The 19,140-nt window shown below is 42.2% G+C and overlaps 1 protein-coding gene across 4 annotated transcripts in view; it reads right to left on the reverse strand.

Annotated features, from left to right (window-relative positions):
* Positions 1-19,140, reverse strand: part of dock3 (dedicator of cytokinesis 3) — a 919,050-nt gene that overhangs the window by 299,787 nt on the left and 600,123 nt on the right. For all 4 annotated transcript variants that reach the window (XM_039772621.1, XM_039772622.1, XM_039772620.1 and 1 more), the window contains exon 7: positions 10,501-10,585. In XM_039772621.1, coding sequence (XP_039628555.1) covers positions 10,501-10,585 — 85 coding nt within the window. The remainder of the gene's footprint in view (positions 1-10,500; positions 10,586-19,140) is intronic.

Below are 19,140 nucleotides of genomic sequence, written 5' to 3' on the forward strand. Positions count from 1 at the left end.
ATGGGAGGAAGGGAGTGATTTGTGGTAGTGCACAACTGAACAAGCCACCATGAGATAAACAAGGGTCAACATCTCTGGAGGAAAGTCCAGAGAGATGGCACGGTCTTCTTTCATTTCCTTGTCTATATACATTTTGTTTTGCCTCAATTATCGCTATTATTTAAGCATTCCTTAATGAAAGACACCCAGATTTTCCTTCATTAAATTATTATGGAATCAGGAACAGATCAAGAGTATCCCTTATCTTTCACAAAGTAATTCCGAGAGTAAAACAAAACACCATTGTCATTCTATTGTCTTAAGCTGTTTATCTAGGGTTAGGTTTGTGGGGCTGCTGGACCCTATCCCAGCAATCACTGGGTCCCAGGCAGGAACATCTGGACAGGCTAACAGGGTGAACAGAAACACGCGCATTTTAGCAATGCCAGTCCACCTAACCTGCATGGCATTGGATCATGGTTGGACCCCAGAGGAAAGCCCATGTGGACACGTGGAGAACATGCAAACACCACGTTTGGTGCACCCGGGACAACATTCATAACATAACATACAATAAATATATAAAAATTTGCTTAATCTTATTTAAGGTCGTAGACCGTATCTATTTCCAAGCAGCATTTGAATTACTAGATGTGGTGCCATTGCACAGTTAGTTTAAATGTGAAAGATTTGTGACAAACATCTTTTTAGGTTAATCTAACAATTCACACACTCCATTCAGTACAAGTGAACTATTTATATGACTTACATTTTCGCCATCATCTAATAATGGAGGTACAGCAGAGGAAATGTATACGTACATTATATAGTGCCTTGCATTTTGTGACACAATTACTTTGCCACAAATATCATTTTTATGTTAACTTCATAAATTCTCTCTACCTTTTTCCTAAATTGAGCTACACTTAAGATTTATTTTTTGTCTGTTAAATGCAATGAATAATATTGTAATTTAAAGAATAATTGTGTTTTAAAATCCATCTACCCGTTTTCTGAGCCATGGCAGGGTGGCAGGGCAGCTGGAGCCTACGCCAGCAAACACTGGGCCCAAGGCAGGAACAACCCCTGGACAGGGTGCCAGTCCAACACAGTAGCAACTAAAATGTCAAGTTTGTAGCCTACAGAGACTATGTTAAAACATTCAATATTGCTCAATAAAACATTCAATATTGCTCAAACACTGAATATAAGTCTGCAGCGTAAGGCCTGCCAGGTAAACCTTAGAGAAAATGTCCCTCCAAGAGCAGAGTGCTTATTTTTTCTACTGTCACTTCCAAATGCTTGGCATGTGCCCATGCGTGAAGTAGATAAAAGAGGGCAGTTGGGGGTTATTATGACTACAGCTGTATGGCACAAGCGTCCGGCTTGTAAAATGCAGTTCAGCTGCTGGAGCCGGAGATGGCCCGGGCCAACAGCGGATGTGTCATCCTACCGAGTGTCATTACCTTCTTACACCCACACCCGGGTGTAACCTGAGCTCGGCAGATCCCAGCTCCTGCTATTTCCTCTGCCGAGGTGATGGATCTTCATTACATACTCATCAAAATCTTTCACCTCACAAACTTTGATTTCATTGGACAGAAAATAAAGAACAGAAGAGCCCCTGCAGCTCTGTTTGTGATGACACTCAGAGGAAAGCGTGAATGGCTTGCTTCTCTTTTGGAGGGCTGACAGTCTTTAAATGGGACTTTAAGCTAGACGACTGGGTCGCACGTTTTGCTTTTCAGTTTTCTTAAATGACTTTTGTATGTTTTTCAGTTTGACATAAAGCCTGCAACTTTTCTGATTTGTAAAAAAAAAAATTTAATTTAAATTTTCTGGTTAAAATAATAAGAAGAAGACTGGACAATGCTCTCTTTTTGACTGATTAAAAATCAGTGGGATTAGCTGGCTGACTCTCCTAATGTCCCTGAAACTTTAACCACTCCTGTATTCAGAGCTTCTAAGAAAAAGTAAGGATCATAATCAGAATCAGACACCAATTTCACTTTATTGGCCTGGCACACTAATGTGACCGAGGGGCAGATGGTCCTCCAGTAAGAATTTCCTCTCAGAGAACAGGATGTCTGGACGCTGCCATGAAGATCAGGCCATCTTTGGCATAGAGAAGGTTCAGCAGTGAAGGGACACCAGGGGCCTCCATTGTGTGTGTGTGCCTTGGTGCAACATACAAGGACAACACACGACACAAAAGATAAACAGAAAATGATCAAATACGATGCAGCATACAAGGGCGATACAAAAAAATAAAGTGATAAAGTAAGTATTGTAAAATCCTGGTAGTCCAGCGTGCAGGTATACCTACTTGTAGATACTGAGTAGAAGCTCAGACCTGATTAGTCACGTGGAAAAAACAAACAAAAAAACATTTAAGTGACATGTTGTTTGAGTTTTCTCTGCACAAAGCTGTTTGTCGGAGGGACATCTTTGGGAATAAGTGATGGCCCTGGTGAGTCGGATCAACAATGACCTTTGTCACATAGGAATTGAATGTGAGCTGTGATTTTATTGTCACCATCATGCTTTGTCAGTGGGGATGGTGTGTTTTTGGTTATGTAATCAGATGATAAAGCCAATCAATCAATTGATAAGTAAATAAATAAATAAAAATAAATTTGACAAGTACATCGGGTGGAAGCATTGAATTACCTGATGGTAGTGGGCAGAAAAGACCCCTTAGCACACTATGGTGGAATGAGCTTGTGGCTAAAAGTGCTCCCAAGAGAGAGTGATGAAAGGGATTTTTCATGCTCGCATCCAATTTTGCCACCATACTCTTTTCCACGACAGCTTCCAGTGTGTCCAGGGTTGGTCCTATAATGTTTGTTCAGATATTGTATATAGCTCAGTGGGCAGCAGTAGCTCAGTCGGTAGAGCGGGTGGTCCAGCAATCGGAGGGTCGCAGGTTCGCTCCCGGCATGAGAATGCAGCTGTTGTGTCCTTGGGCAAGACACTTAACCTACCTTGCCTGCTGGTGGTGGTCGGAAGGATTGGTGGCGCCAGTGTTCGGCAGCCTCGCCTCTGTCAGTGCGCCCCAGGGCAGCTGTGGCTACATAGTAGCTTATCATCACCAGCGTATGAATGTGTGTGTGAATGGGTGAATGACTGTTGTGTTGTAAAGCGCCTAGGGGGGTTCTTGAACTCTAGTTAGGCGCTATATCAAATACAGGCCCATTTACCATTTTTTTACCATTGTGCTCCTTTTGAGTTCAAGTTGCTTCTCCATGAGACTGCAGTGTAGAACTCCACACTGGCTACTATTGACTGGTAGAGCATTTCCAGCAGCTTGCTGCACACACCAACAGACCTGAGTCTCCTTAGGAAGTCCAGTATGCTCTGGTCCTTCTTGTCCAGTGCCATAGTGCTGTCTGACCAGTCCTGTTTGCTGTTTTTATGAACCCCCACCCAGGTACTTGTAGCTCTCCACCACTTCCACATCCTCCCCCTAGATGGTCACAGATCTCAGAAGCTGTTTGGCTCATTTTGAAGGCACATCTTGCACTTCGCTCTCATAAAACATGTGGATTCTACATATGGTTAAGGTTAGGGTTGTTGGAGAGTTATCTGTCTTGTAGTAGGCATGTCATGTAGTACGACTGTCTCTCAGGTAGTAACTGTGAACCATGTGACATAAACATGCAATCCATTTGGCTGTTCAGTGGAGCAGCTGAATCGTGGTGTTGCAGATGTCTACAGCCAGACCCATCTTGATTTACTTCAAAAGTAAAGTCTGGCTGGGGTTTACTTTTCAATAAAGCTAGTGGGTCATTGAGCTTGGGGTTGAGAGTACGGCTGGGACAAGACTCAAGATCCAATTCTTTATTGTCATGTGTACAAGTACAGGTACCACGTACAATGAAATGTTTACTTGCATGCGCCTCCTCAGACAGAAAACAACATAAATCTCTCTATATATAAAATCCAACATCTATCTGTCTGTATGTGTGCCCGCTTTTCATGACAGAACTACTTATCGGATTTAGATAGGTTTTTTTTTCTATAATTTAATTGAACATTCCAGTTGATTCTGCGACTTCTCTCATCACGCTAAGTATCATAGTTTGCTTGCAGCAGCCATTTATTTGAGACAGAGGCTGCGGGCCGAGCGGAGTAGGAAGCGTGAAGTCAGGAGTGGGGAGCTGGATGGGGCCCTCCTCACTCCTGCGCCAGCCTCAGAGCGTAATTTGCCTCTGCTTGGCTAGCGAATGAGAGAACTACTTAACGGATTTAGATCGGGTTTTTTTCTATAATTTGCTTGAACATTCCGGCTGATTTGGCGACTTCTCTCATCGAGCAAAAAATCATAGTTCGCTTGCAGGAGTGATATATTCACGCTAATCCGAGACAGAGGCTGTGGGCCGAGGGGAGGAGGAAGCGTGACATCAGAAGTGGGGAGCTGGGAGGGGTCCTCCTCACTTATGTGCTAGCCATTCGTTCGAATCGGTCTACCTCTGGCCACATTTTGGAGTGAGCTTTGCCTCCACTTAGCTAGCAATACCTGTTTGTTTACTGATATTTAAAGTTTGTCCTGTTACACTACTACGCAGGTGGAGCCATGGGGGATGGCTAATTTCTATATTTAAATAAAATCCAACTACTGTCTGTCTGTTCGCTTTTCACGAGAGAAATACTTAACAGATTTAGATCAGGTTTCTTTCTATAATTTGCTTGAACATTCCAGTTGATTTTGCGACTTCTTTCATCACGCTAAATATCATATTACACTTGCGGTACCGATTTATTTGTGCGAATCCGAGAGAGATGCTGCGGGCCGAGGGAAGGGTGGCGGGGCCCTCCTCACTCACGTACCAGCCTCCATTCGAATCGATCTACCTCTGGCCACATTTTGGAGTGAGCTTTGCCTCCACTTAGCTAGCAATACCTGTTTGTTAACTGATATTTAAAGTTTGTCCTGTTACACTACTACGCAGGTGGACTAACGGGGGACGGCTAGTTTCTATATTTAAATAAAATCCAACGACTGTCTGTTTGCTTTTCACGAGAGAACTACTTCACGGATTTAGATCGGGTTTCTTTCTATAATTTGCTTGAACATTCCAGTTGATTTTGCGACTTCTCTCATCACGCTAAATATCATAGTTTACTTGCGGTACCGATTTATTCGTGCGAATCCGAGAGAGACGCTGCGGGCCGAGGGAAGGGTGGCGGGGCCCTCCTCACTCATGTACCAGCCTCCGTTCAAATCGATCTACCTCTGGCCACATTTGGGAGTGAGCTTTGCCTCCACTTAGCTAGCAATACCTGTTTGTTTACTGATATTTAAAGTTTGTCCTGTTACACTACTACGCAGGTGGACTAACGGGGGACAGCTAGTTTCTATATTTAAATAAAATCCAATGACTGTCTTTTTGTATGTCTGTTTGCTTTTCACGAGAGAACTACTTCACGGATTTAGATCGGGTTTCTTTCTATAATTTGCTTGAACATTCCAGTTGATTTTAAGACTTCTCTCATCACGCTAAATATCATAGTTCACGTGCGGCACCGATTTATTTGTACGAATCCGAGAGAGATGCTGGAGGCCGAGGGAAGGTTGGCGGGGCCCTCCTCACTCACGTGCCAACCTCGGGGCTTACCTTACATCTGTTTAGGTAGTGAATGAGGGAACTACTTAATGGATTTAAATCGTTTTTTTTTTTCTATAGTTTGCTTGAACATTTCCTTTGATATTGCAACCTCTCTCATCATGCTAAGAATCTTAGTTTGCCTGCAGAAGCAATATATTTGTGTTAATCTAAAAGAGACGCTGAAGGATGAAGGGGGTGTGACGTCAGGAGTGGGGAGTCGGGCGGGTCTCTCCTCACTGTCCTGTTTCACGGCTATGCAGGCAGTGCCATGGGGGACAGCTAGTATAGAATAAATACAAAAAGTGGCAGCAAAAGCACGTGCAAGATAGCAGTAGTAGTAGCAGTGGAGGTGACAAGATTACTAATTATTCATGAGTCTAGTTGAGTAAAAACCATTCCTGAATCTGGAGGTGCGTGTTTGGATGGACTTTAGATGCTTCCCAGACGGAAGAAGGGTGAAAAGTGACAGGGCAGGATGGCTGGAGTCCCACCTAACACTGTTTACCTTCCTAAGGCAGCATGTGGCATGGATGTCATAGATCACAGGGAGCTGAGTGCCTATGATCTGCTGTGCTGTTTTCAGGTAAGATGGCCACAGTGGAGAAAGGGATGAAGGCCGAGTGTTTGGGAGATGAGCGGGTGTGTTTTTTTAGCACTTGTGGATGGTAGGCAAGTAGGGAATTCACTCCTCTTGCCAGACAACAAATTAAATCTGTGTAATGAAGCACGTTGTGGGTCTTGGAGGGTGTGCTACAGTTTGCTTTGTCTTTGCTTTATTTGATACTTTTGTGTTCTCCCTTTAATCATCCCTCCCTTTTGCCTTTTTTGATACTAAAATCAATATTTTTACTGAAGCTTGGTCATTTTTCTTCTTCTTCTTGTTAAAGGTAACTGCTTTCTCAGCTGTTAACCCATAGAGAGGTCGAATGTGTGTACTGTGACGATGGCATTGGACTTTAAACCTGAGTGACGATAGCTAAGATGATCCCATCTCTGGGTCACCATGTGTCTCTGAACAATCACACAACCAGCTATATATGTACAAACATGAACCCTGATCTCAGGCTAAAATAAATAAGCATAGGCTAAAAATTAAAGAATAGTGAACAAAATAACTTAGCATGTGTAATAACAGATCAGTGGGTGAACATTTGGTGGTAAGAACTCATAAATTGATCCACTTGAACAACTGTGCTCAATTGTTTTGTAAAATGAAAATAACAAAAAACAAAATGATGACTCAGTTTTCCTGGAGAACAAAGGGTGCAATAAAGTGCTTTGTTAAGCTAGAGTTTGCCAGTAGAGGGCAGCATGGCAGAACACAAACACAGCCAAAGGAATGGCCGTGTTTTTCCTGACATTTTGTAGAGCATATGGTGACTGCTTAAACAGCTTAAGGCAACATCATCCAGCTGCATTCCTGGCTCCATCCTACCATGACACCATAAGGTCAGCTGCTTTCCTTTCTATTTGTTTGATTAATCATTACACTTGGCAATTTAATTAACACCATAATGAAGTATTTGGAATACTGCTTGGCTTGATCAAAACATTTAAAAAGACCTTTACTTATCAAGTGAGATTGTCAGTGCAAGAGGAAGTGACAAAGCCTGAGTGACAAGGACAGTAATTGCTTGATAACACCATATAAATCCCCAAAATGGGGACATTAGGGAGCTGTAATATGATAACCTAGCACTTTCTACTTCACCTTAGATTTATAATTCAAAATATCAACAATAATCACTCTCCAATATATATATTGTAAGTGCCAAGGTGGATAGACTGGCATCCCGACTGGTAAGGAGGGTGGTATTAGATCACAGATCATAAGAGAAGGTTCTGGATGGAAAGGTGTCTTGACTGGATGGGTTCCTGGTACACTTTCAGGCTGGCAAAATATAATGGAAGGCCTGTCTCTTGGGGGCATATAATTCCCCAGTATGCCATGTGGCAGCATCCCTCTGGTGGAGCTCCCATTTGTACACCTGCTGGGTGTCTTGGGAGTTGTAGTCCTGATGGGCAGGCCCTGTCGGGGTACTTGGGTACTGCCAAAGAACGCTGTATTGCTGCCATACTTTAAGGAAGTTCCGTCTGACCCGGAGGTGCTTCCTGGGTGTAATCATGTGACACTTGAAGTTACTTTCAGGTCTTACATAAAAGAAGCCACTTGACCTCATTCAGGAGAGGACAGGATCGGGAGAGGAGTAAGACAATGCTCACCTGAGAGGCCTGGAAGAACAGGAAGTATAATATGTGATTGAAATGAAGAAGCCTGTAAAGAAGGGCTCCCCAACTCCGGGCCTGGAGGGCCCCAGTGACTGCAGGTTTTCATTCTAACCCTTTTCTTATTAGTGACCTGTTTTTTCTGCTAATCAACTTCTTTTGAATTCATGTTAATTGATTTGCTCTTGGGTGGGACAGTGGCACAGTGGTAGCGCCACTGCCTCGCAGTTAGGAGACCTGGGTTTGCTACCTCCCTGCGTGGAGTTTGCATGTTCTCCCCGTGTCTGCGTACGTTTCCTCCAGGTGCTCCGGTTTCCTCCACCAGTCCAAATACATGCAGGTTAGGTGCATTGGTGATCCTAAATTGGCCCTAGTGTGTGTGTGTGTGTGTGTGTGTGTGCCCTGCGGTGGGTTGGCTCCCTGCCTGGGATTTGTTCCTGCCTTGTGCCCAGTCCTGTCTGAGACTGGCTCCATCAGACCCCCATGGCCATGTGTTAGGATGTAGCGGGTTGAAAAATGACTGACTGACTGATTTGCTCTTGAAGACTCAGACCCCTTAATTGTTTCTTTTTTCTTAATTAGCAGCCAAACAATAATGAGATACAACATGAGCCAAAACAGGACCAGCAAACTGAGTCCATCATACAATATCTGAAAATAAAGAAAGATGAAGGTCTTGGGAATTTTGATCTGCTCAGGTCCCCAAAACATTTTAACGGTGCTCTTAGAAAAGAGAAAATGAACAATTATGGAAATGTGTGCTATTGCACAATGAGAGCAGCAACAAGCCATGGGATTAAAGAGCGCGTTTAGTTAACAACAAGAATCAGAGCCTAATTAAGCAACTGCTCCGAGTGAAATTGGTTGGAGTTTGAGGTCCTGACTTAGTTAGTCTTCTGTTGGCTCACTCACTTCACATTTCATTTCTGTTTGGGTGCCATTTAAGGAAATAAATTAAGCAATTCAGAACAAATCTTATAAAACAAGTCACTTAAAATTATTTCAAAAGAAATTAATTATCAGCAAAAACAGAGCACTAATTATGAAAAGGGTTAGAATGAAAACTATCAGCCACTGGGTTAGGGTTGGGGACCCCTGCTGTAGAGGTACAGTCTCTGAATAAAAACCCATGAAACTGTGGTCTTCAGACTGTGTTGGGGGCTTGGGGCTATATATACTGTACCCATGCCCAGCCAGGACGCCCCTTTGACACTGGGACCGACGGAGCAGCCATGGGATCCACACTACATCCCCTGGAACTCGTGCTAGCAGTCCTCCTGGGTTACATCGGGGCCACAGGCGTTTGACTTCAGGGCTCAGCCTTGTTGGCACCGTAGCCACCACCGAGAGGAGCTTCACGGTTTAACGAGCCCGCGTGGGCTGGAATGCAGCCTGAATTAGGTTCATTATCACTTGAAGCACTTCCGGGTGGGCAATAAGAAGAGCCTGCAACCACTACTCGAGGCGCCAGGGTCAGGAGGAGGATAATAAAGGTCTATTTAAAATTAAAAAAATATCTATCTATCTGTTATAAAGTGCCTTTCAAGTCTATCTATCTATCTATCTATCTATCTATCTATCTATCTATCTATCTATCTATCTATCTATCTATCTATCTATCTATCTATTTTATTATATTGTGCCTATCTATTTTATTATATTGTGCCTATCTATCTATCTATCTATCTATCTATCTATCTATCTATCTATCTATCTATCTATCTATCTATCTATCTATCTATCTATCTATCTGTTATAACGTACCTTTCAAGTCTATCTATCTGTCATTACATTTAATAATAATCATTAAGCTGATAAATAATGAATGCATGGAATCTGTAACAGTGCCAACATACAGGAAAGACTTTTACTTATGTGCTATGAGTGGGCACATTCATCATAGATCATATAATATCATATCATATCATATCAATTTTCCGATGTGCAAGAAATTAATTTGCATAGTTTAATAAAAGCCCGAGTTGCTGTTCAGGGCAGGTTCTTGACTCATGTCATATAAGTTGACACACTTACCCTGTTTTTCTACATACATTTAAAACTTTTTATATACTCTAGATCTGGACTTTAGGAGGTCACCTTTTGATGCTTTTAAGGGGGAATGCTGCTTAGTTAAAAAACACAGTGTTTGCCACAATAATAAATAAGCATTCTAATCTTAGAGAGGAGGTAATGGTGGAATTCTGAAACTACTTACCCTTACCCCAGCCATCTTGGTGAATAACTTGCAGTTATTGCTGTCTTTATGAAACCCTAGCCCGAGTGTTACTTACTCCTCCTTTTCTCAACACATCTGCAGAGGCTGCTTTTTGAAATGATTTTTTAATATTATTTCTCCGTCATTCTCTGCAGTGGTGTGGTTGCTAAGCAGCCCTTAAGAATCAGTCATAAACTCTGCATGCAGAGCCATTTCAGTCTTCAATTATTTCATACATCTTTCTCTTCCAGTTTGGTCATCTGGAGGTAATCTCACTGTTACCTTCAACAAGTGGAATGCCCTGCCCCAAGACCCCCAAGCTATGATGATGAAATATAAATCAGCATGAGCTTTGTTATCATGCCGGCCATGACTGAAATGTAAACTAGCAACAGTGCCATCATCTGTAAATTTAAATTAGTCTTCCTTACCTCATCAAGTTCAGTTCAGCCCCAGCCAACGGCCACTTACCATTTTGTAAAGGTCAGAAACACTGATCTGCTCTGCATCCACCATTTCAAACTCTTTCCTGGGAACCAGGTCCAAGCCTAGGTGCCTGTTGGACAGAATAAAGATGGGAGTTCAGAGTTACAGGAGGAGCTTTAAATAACCTGTCACACCACTGCGTGCTTTTTGGCAGAAGGATATAAATTTATTTCTTCCACCTGTTTGCAGAGCTCACTGAGAGGTAGCATGTGGCTTTTGTTATGCGTATTATTTCTCTCGGCTGGCATTTAGCCATCTGAAGTTTCTCACTCCTTCCAGTGGAGATTTTATTTTCTGTAAAAGTCAATTACCATGTCAGTGCTTTACTGAATGGAAGATATTTTGCTTAAGGCTTTGTAAATTTTAATGTTTTTGCATCTCATCACTCACAAACACATAACTATAATGAATTTTGAAATGAATCCCAGTCTGCTCAAGGCCTGAGTGGAGTCTCCCATTCTCCAGTGGTTTTCTCCAGGTACTCTGATTGAAGCTGACTGCCATCTCTAAATTCACCCAGTGTGGGTTGGTGTGCCCTGTGATTGATTGGCACCCCATCCAGGATTGGCTTATGCCTTAAATCCGGTGTGGCTGGGCTGAGTTGGCCGTAGTTCAACTATTAATCAATAGACCGCTATTGCTGGACTCCATTTATGTTACTTAGTTTCAAACTATTTTGTGTTCGGTTTGTTTTAAACAAATCTGTACATTCATGCATATTCATTATGTAATTATTTATTTGTAAAGTTTGCATTTGCATCTCTACATGTGAACTTTTCACAGTGCTCTGTGCCTGCGCTCAGTGAAGACCTCTATAAAAAAATAAACAGAATCGAATAAACTACAGCCAGCCGCCTGGGGTCCTGTACAAGAATAAATGAAATGAACAAATCAAAACAAATCTGTTTTCTTTAATTATTTGTTTTCATTAGTTTTAGATTAAAATTCAGGTGGAAAAATGTATATGTGATGTGCAGAGCTAAAGTAACTACAGGGAGATAAAACTGATGAGCCACAGCATGAAGCTATGGGAAAGAGTAGTGGAAGATCAGTTAAGAAGAGAGGTGATGATTAGTGAGCAGCAGGATGATTTCATGCCAGGAAAGGGCACCAGAGATGTAATGTTTGCTCTGAGGGTGATGATGAAGAAGTATAGAGAAGGCCAGAAGTAGTTGCATTGAGTCTTTGTGGACCTGAAGAAAGCATATGGCAAGGTGACTGAGAGGAGTTGTGGTATTGCATGAGGAAGTCGGGAGTGGCAGAGAAGTATGTAAGAGTTGTACAGGATATGTACGAGGAAAATGTGACAGTGGTGAGGTCTGTGGTAGGAGTGACGGAGGTGGGATTACATCAGGGATCAGCTCTAACCCCTTTTTTCATTTGCAATGGTGATGTCCCTGTGGACGATGATGTTTGCTGATGACACTGTGATCTGTAGCGATAGTAGGGAGCAGGCTGAGGAGACTCTGGAGAGGTGGAGGTTTGCTCTGGAGAGGAGAGGAATGGAGATCAGAAGGAATAAGACTGTGAATGATAGGGAGGTCAGTGGAATGCTGAGGATGCAAGGAGTAGAGTTGGAGAAGGTGGATGAGTTTAAATACTTGGGATCAACAGTACAGAGTAATGGGGATTGTGGAAAACAGCCGAAGAAGAGAGTACGGGCAGGGTGGAATGGGTGGAGGAGAGTGTCAGGAGTAATTTGTGACAGACAGGTATCAGCAAGAGTGACAGGGAAGGTCTACTGGACGGTAGTGAGACCAGCTATGTTATATGGGCTGGAGATGGTGGCACTGACCAGGAAGCAGGAGACAGAGCTGGAGGAAGCAGAGTTAAAGATGTTAAGATTTGCATTGGGTGTGACAAGGATGGACAGGATTAGAAATAAGTACATCAGAGTTGGATGGTTTGTAGACAAAGTCAGAGAGACGAGATTGCGCTCGTTTGGACGTGTGCAGAGGAGAGATGCTGGGTATATTGGGAGAAGGGTGCTAAGGATAGAGCTGTAAGGTAAGAGGAGAAGAGGAAGGCCTAAGAGAAGATTTATGAATGTGGTGAGAGAGGACATGCAGGTGATGGGTGTAACAGAGCAGGATGTGGAGGACAGGAAGATATGGAAATAGATAATCCGCTGTGGCGACCCCTAACGGGAGCAGCCAAAAGAAGAAGAAGAAGAAGTTTGAGATTAAAATGTACTGTAAATATGTTTCTACTGTCCATCCATAATTAAATCTGCCTAGATCCTGGAAGGGACAGCAGGATTTTAAACATATCCCATCAAAAATACACCTTTTCAACTAAGAATTCTCCCACATTTAATTCAGTAAATTACTGAAACTTAAATTTCCAGTTTGGAAATTTCTCCAAAGAAACAAAGTTGTAAGAGCTATTTGTTAATGTGTGGGCCAAATGAGCACTAGCTGGGGGTCCCAGGAGCATAAGGGCTCACGATGTTTCTGATGATTATGTAGGCTTTTGTTTTGTTATCAAAACAGGAGTCCCAGTGCACTTCTTTGCCCGGGTGCCTATGATACTGGTAACACGGCCCTGAGTAAGGTTATTTTAAATTGATAGAAGTATTTTCTTAGTTATGTTAAAATGTTTGCCTATATATTAACGCATAGTCTATGGGAGATCCTATAATATCCCCCACAAGTTAAATTGAAATGGAATATTCTTATTATTTTTTGACTACAGATTATTCCCAGTTTGTGATCTGCCTTGCAGGTGGTAAGGCATGGAGGGCTAATAGTTTCAAACCGTGCCGTATTGAACGTTGTGGCCTGCAGATGGCGCATCACCACCCAAACCCAACACAGACAGACACATGACAAGTTCAAGGCACACACACTTTTTCATTTATTTATTTTTCTTTTTTCCCACGTTTCCCACAAGCACAACAGAGTTCCCAAGCACAGCACAACACAACACACATTTCTTCTTCTTCTCTTTCTCTTTCTCCTCCTCCACTCTTCCTGGCAGCTTACACACCCCAGTCATACTAACGTGCATGCATTCAGGATGTGAGGAACTATGACGTTAACTCACACAAACATGGTGAGAATTCCTAAACTCCACAGATGGTGGTCAGGTTTGGAATGGACCCCATAACCCTGGGCCTGTGAGGCTGCAATGTGACTAAGATCTTATATCTAGTACTGCCCACTGGTGGATTTATAATGGAATCAACAGGTTTATTACTGTTTTAGCTAATAAAGCTAACAGGATAATAAAGCTAGTGAATATGGATAAGTGAATTATCATCATCATTATTAGTATATCAGCCATTTTCTGATTTCCAGGTGAGACCCAATCTTTTTATGCTATCAATTCCTAACATTGTATGCCTTCTTCGACCTCCCTCTGGGCCATATTCTGCTGACTTCCATCTTGGTGCATCTCTTCACCCACTCGTCCTCCACATTTCTCTCCATATGTCCAGACCTCCTTAGTCTGTTATTCCAAATTAAAACACCGATCACCTGCTACTCTGAGATTTCTTTTCTTTTACTATACGTCTTGCTCACACCCCATGACACTTTACACATTCATCTGATCATTCTCACCTGTATGCTCTCCAGCTCTGCATTAATTTTTGCCTTCATCAGCCACGTCTCACTCCCATACTACTCCTCACATGGCTTTTATAAAGTTCTCCCTTAAATAGCAGAGAGCTTCTTTCGAGATTCAGAATGTGAGCACACATAATAAATTACATACATTTTTAATTCATTCATTCATTTGTTCCCGTTTTTTGTTGTAATGCTCCATGCTGCTCAACTGTTTAATTTAAAGCGAAGCAAAAAAAATACACGCTGCAGTACAGGGTTTATCCCAGCAGGTGTCCCCATGTAGCACCAAACAGATGAGATTTGTAATGACTTTATGAGTGTTTCCTTTCCTTTCTTTCACATCTGTAATTGGCACTGCAGTGTGTTTTATACTGCAGTCCCTGAAGAGACTGTCCAAATTCAGATTTTTTTTAGTTTATGATAATCTTACTACCCTCTGTGTCTCACTAAAACACTAATGACTGTAGACATGTCTCCTTTACCAAAAGTTGGGATTGACTCTACAGCTATTGGACAAACATTTAATTTTTAAAATCGACATAAGATTACATACTCTAAGATGCTCAGACCTGGCAGTCTATGGGTGGGGGGTGGAGCCTATTCCACTAGCACAGGGCACAAGGCATTGACCAAAACTGGCACCAGTTCACCATAGGGTGTGAATTTCCCCTTGGAATTAATTAAGTATCTATCTATCTATCTATCTATCTATCTATCTATCATATAGTGCCTTTCATTCTATCTATCTCTCATATAGTTCCTTTCATTCTATCTATCTATCATATAGTGCCTTTCATTCTATCTATCTATCTATCTATCTATCTATCTATCTATCTATCTATCTATCTATCTATCTATCATATAGTGCCTTTCTATCTATCTATCTATCTATCTATCTATCTATCTATCTATCTATCTATCTATCTTTCTATCTCAAGCAAGTACATTCACACAGAGCCGACTTAGAATTGCCAGTTCATATGGGATGTGGAGGGAAAACTGGAATACCTAAAGGAAAAAAGACACAGGGAGAATGCGCACACTCCACACAGACAGTGATCAGGTGCGAGATTCAAACAGGGGTGCTGAATCTGAAAGGATCCCCTGAGAAAACTATAAAAATAAATCATTCTGCATGCTTTTGTAAAAACTCATTAAAAAATATGTCTCATTTTCCTATGAAGTTAAAGCCAGAGCAGACCACAACTTTGACAAAATGATCAACTCTACCTATAAACATACGTCTCCTTCCAGCCATGTACGTTTTGTAGATGCGTAGTTCCTTTTTTCACAGATGGTGACTCATCGACAGGAGCCAAGAGATTTTAAATAACCTTTTCTTTTTAATTGTTTTCTGGTGAGTTGTCTGGTTGGTATGGATCAGGCTGAAATGTGTAACATGTTATAATTGCCATGTAAGGATGCATCCATCCACAAGTGATTTAGAAAAAGCCGAGCGTAAGAAAAATCTGAGTAAAAATGTCAAAATGTTGAAAATAAATATTATTCTGTTTACCTGTGTTGTATTTTTAAGACGAGACCAGACCTGTGATTATTGTCCAGCTGGTTGGTGGGATGTGACCCCTTAGTCGGGGATTAAAACATTAGATTATCCAGCAGCCATACCGCAAACACTTCAGAAGAGGTTCATCCACCTGTTTGAGTCCAGCCATTAATTGGAAGGGAGACCATCTAGGAAAAGCTAGAGTTGCTGCTGGAAGAGGTGTTGGTGAGGCCATTCACCCTGTGGTCTGTGTGTGGATCCCAATGCCCCAGTGCAGTGACGGGGCACATGGTGCTCTAAATATGGTGCCGTCCTTCAGATGAGATGTAACACCGAGGTCCTGACTCTCTGTGGTTATTAAAGATCCCTGGGCATTCCTAAGGTGTATCCTGATGTCCTGGTTAAATTTTTCACCACGGCCTAGTCATTCTGCCCCCCAATCATCCCCTGTCTCTAACTGACTATCTCTCTCACCACCTAATAATGCATGTGTGGTGAGTGTACTCGTGCAAAATGGCTGCCATCACGTGGATGCTACACATTAGTGATGGCTGATGTGGCTACCTACTCACTATGAAAAGTGCTTTGAGTAGTGAGAAAAATGCTACATAAATGCAAAGAATTATCCATCCATCCGTTATCCAACCTGCTATATCCTAACTACAGGGTCATGGGGGTCTGCTGGAGCCAATCCCAGCCAACACAGGGCACAAGGCAGGAAACAAACCCCGGGCAGGGTGCCAGCCCACTGCAGGGCACACACACACACACACACTAGAGACAATTTAGGGTCGCCAATGCACCTAACCTGCATGTCTTTGGACTTTGGGAGGAAACCGGAGTACCTGGAGGAAACCCATACAGACACGGGGAGAACATGCAAACTCAACGCAGGGAGAACCCGGGAAGCAAACCCAGGTCTCCTTACTGCGAGGCAGCAGCGCTACCACTGCACCACAGTAACATTCTTGTGCTACAGTTGGGTGGATGATAGGGGAGACAGGAAACTAAATATGAGGTGAGACACAAAAATAACCGCATTGGTAAAAAAAAAAAAACATATATTTATTGATGAATTACAGCATTCTAAACATGATCACCTTCTCTATACTCCCCCTCCCGATCTCTGCACCGCTCCATTCATATTTTCCTATGATTGAAACAGTGCTGGATGTCTTCTTGCTTGATGCTCTTCGACAGGCTTGCCGTTTTTGTCTTCATCCATTGAAGAATAATGTGTTCCCTTTTGTAGTAAAAGTAAAGATCACAAGGAGCTAAAATGGGTGAATAGGGAGGATGATCGAGGACAGGAATGTTTTTGTCAGTCAAAAAGTGCTTTATAGAAAAAGAGAAAATTGGTGTGAAATTTGATGTTGATTCGCTGTTCGATTTTTTCACCCGACATTATAGCAGCAACTCGTGTAGTGATATTTGTGCAAATACTGACTGAGCTATTCGCAGGATATACCTAACCGGTTGGCAGTTTGAGAGGACGTGTAGAAGGGGATATCGTTCTGTGATTCATGTCCAGCTGACCTCCAGACGGTTTTTCAGGAAAGCCCCAAGCCCAGTCCAGTTATTTTTGTGTCTCACCTCATATAGGCAAAAGGCAGTTAGATGATGATGTTTAAAAATATACAATAAACTAGCTGCCTCCTGTGGCTCCACCTGCATAGTACTGAAACAGGACAAATTTTAAAAATCAATAAACAAAAAGGAATCGCTAGCTAAACGGAGGCAAGGTACACTCCAAAGTCTCTCCTGGCTCTCCACTCTTGACATCACGCTTCGCCCTCCCCTCAGCCTGCAGCCCCTCTTTTGGATTAACGCAAATATCCATATAAATATATCGCTCCTGCAAGCGAACTATGATACTTAGCGCGATTAAAGAGGTTGCAAAATCAAGTGGAATGTTCAAGCAAATTATACAAAAAATCCTGATCTAAATCCGTAAAGTAGCTCTCTCTTTCGCTAGCTAAGTGGAAGCAAGGTACGCTCCGAGGCTGGCGCGTGATTGAGGAGGGCCCTGCCCAGCTCTCCACTCCTGACATCAGATTTTCCCCTCTCCTCAGCCCGCAACCTCTGCCTCGGATTAGAGCAATAATATGCTACTCGATTAGTGTGAATAAATCGGTACCACAAGTAAACTACGATACTTAGCGCGATAACAGAAGTCGCAAAATCAACAGGAATGTTCAAGCAAATTATAGAAAAAAAACGATCTAAATCTGTGAAGTAGTTCTCTCGTGAAAAGCGGACAGACAGACAAACGTGGGATTTTATACATATATAGAGATAAGAGCAGCAGAAGAATGGCGCAATGTACATAATGCAAAACAGAACTGTACTGCCATACTGTATAGATTATTTTAAACAGAAAAAATATGTAGATGGGAGTGCACATGTAACATACAAGTATAGTAGAATTAAACATAAACCAGCAGGAGGGTACAGTACAGGGCAAGTAAAGTCAGATTACTGAGAGGTCAGTGACCTTATGGCCTGAGAGAAGAAGCAGGTGGGATGTGTGGTGAGGATCTGGTAGTATTTAAGAGAAGGCAGAAGTGATGAGCTGGACGGGAGTCATCAAAAATGATGGATTCAGCTCTCCTAGATACATCAGTTGGATTAGAGAGTATGAAGCTGTAGAAGGTCAGCCCCAATGATTTTAAAAGCTGTACAGACAGTCATTTGGAGTGACCTGCAATCCTGGCTAGTCAGGTTACCAAACCTCATCACGTCTCAGACGGTCAGGAAGTTTCAAAGGTACAGTTGTAGAAGTTTTTCTAGTATTTTGGTTGCCACTCCAAAGCTATTTAGCTTCTTCAGGAAAAGAGCCTTTGTTGAGATTTTCTAAGGATAGCAAGATGGTGTTGACAGACCATGAAAGGCAGCCGAAGATCTATGCCCATATTTATCAAACATCTCAGACTAGGAAATCAGTCCTAACTGGCTCAAAATTCTCAGAGTGAAGCAAATTTGGTTTTACTCTTACTAAGAGCATGAAAAACTTTTTATAAGCTTTCCTAATTTAGGAAACATCCCTAACTTTACCAGAATTTACAAGAGCTCATGAGCTTCCCTAACTCACAAAGAGCTATTAGAAGATGGCGTTACCATTTGCTGTTAAGATCGCACCATTGCGTACTGTTTTTCTTTTCATGTTCATCCATCCATCCATTTTCTAACCCGCTGAATCCGAATAGGGTCACGACACCGTCTAGAATATCAAAATATTCACTTACTCAGAATGAAATGGTCACTATAAAGGAGACGGTGAACACTGCATTCACACACTATTTTATATAACTTTATAAAGTAGTTTTAGGGAGGAGATAAATAAATAATCAAGAGGGCTACTGAGGTTTACCAGGAAGTTCGATCTACTTCTTCTTTTTCTTCCTAACTTTTTCTCCATACTTATGCAGATCAGCTATTGAGCAGGACTTTTGTCACTTTTTTCGATTGAGGGCATCTTCGGGGGCAACGTCAACTTGTTGCATATCTTTCTTGATTCAGTTGAGCTGGCGCTTTTTCGGTCTTGGCCATGCA

This window comes from Polypterus senegalus, chromosome 12 (genome assembly GCF_016835505.1).
Source record: "Polypterus senegalus isolate Bchr_013 chromosome 12, ASM1683550v1, whole genome shotgun sequence".
Taxonomy (NCBI): Eukaryota; Metazoa; Chordata; class Cladistia; order Polypteriformes; family Polypteridae; genus Polypterus; species Polypterus senegalus.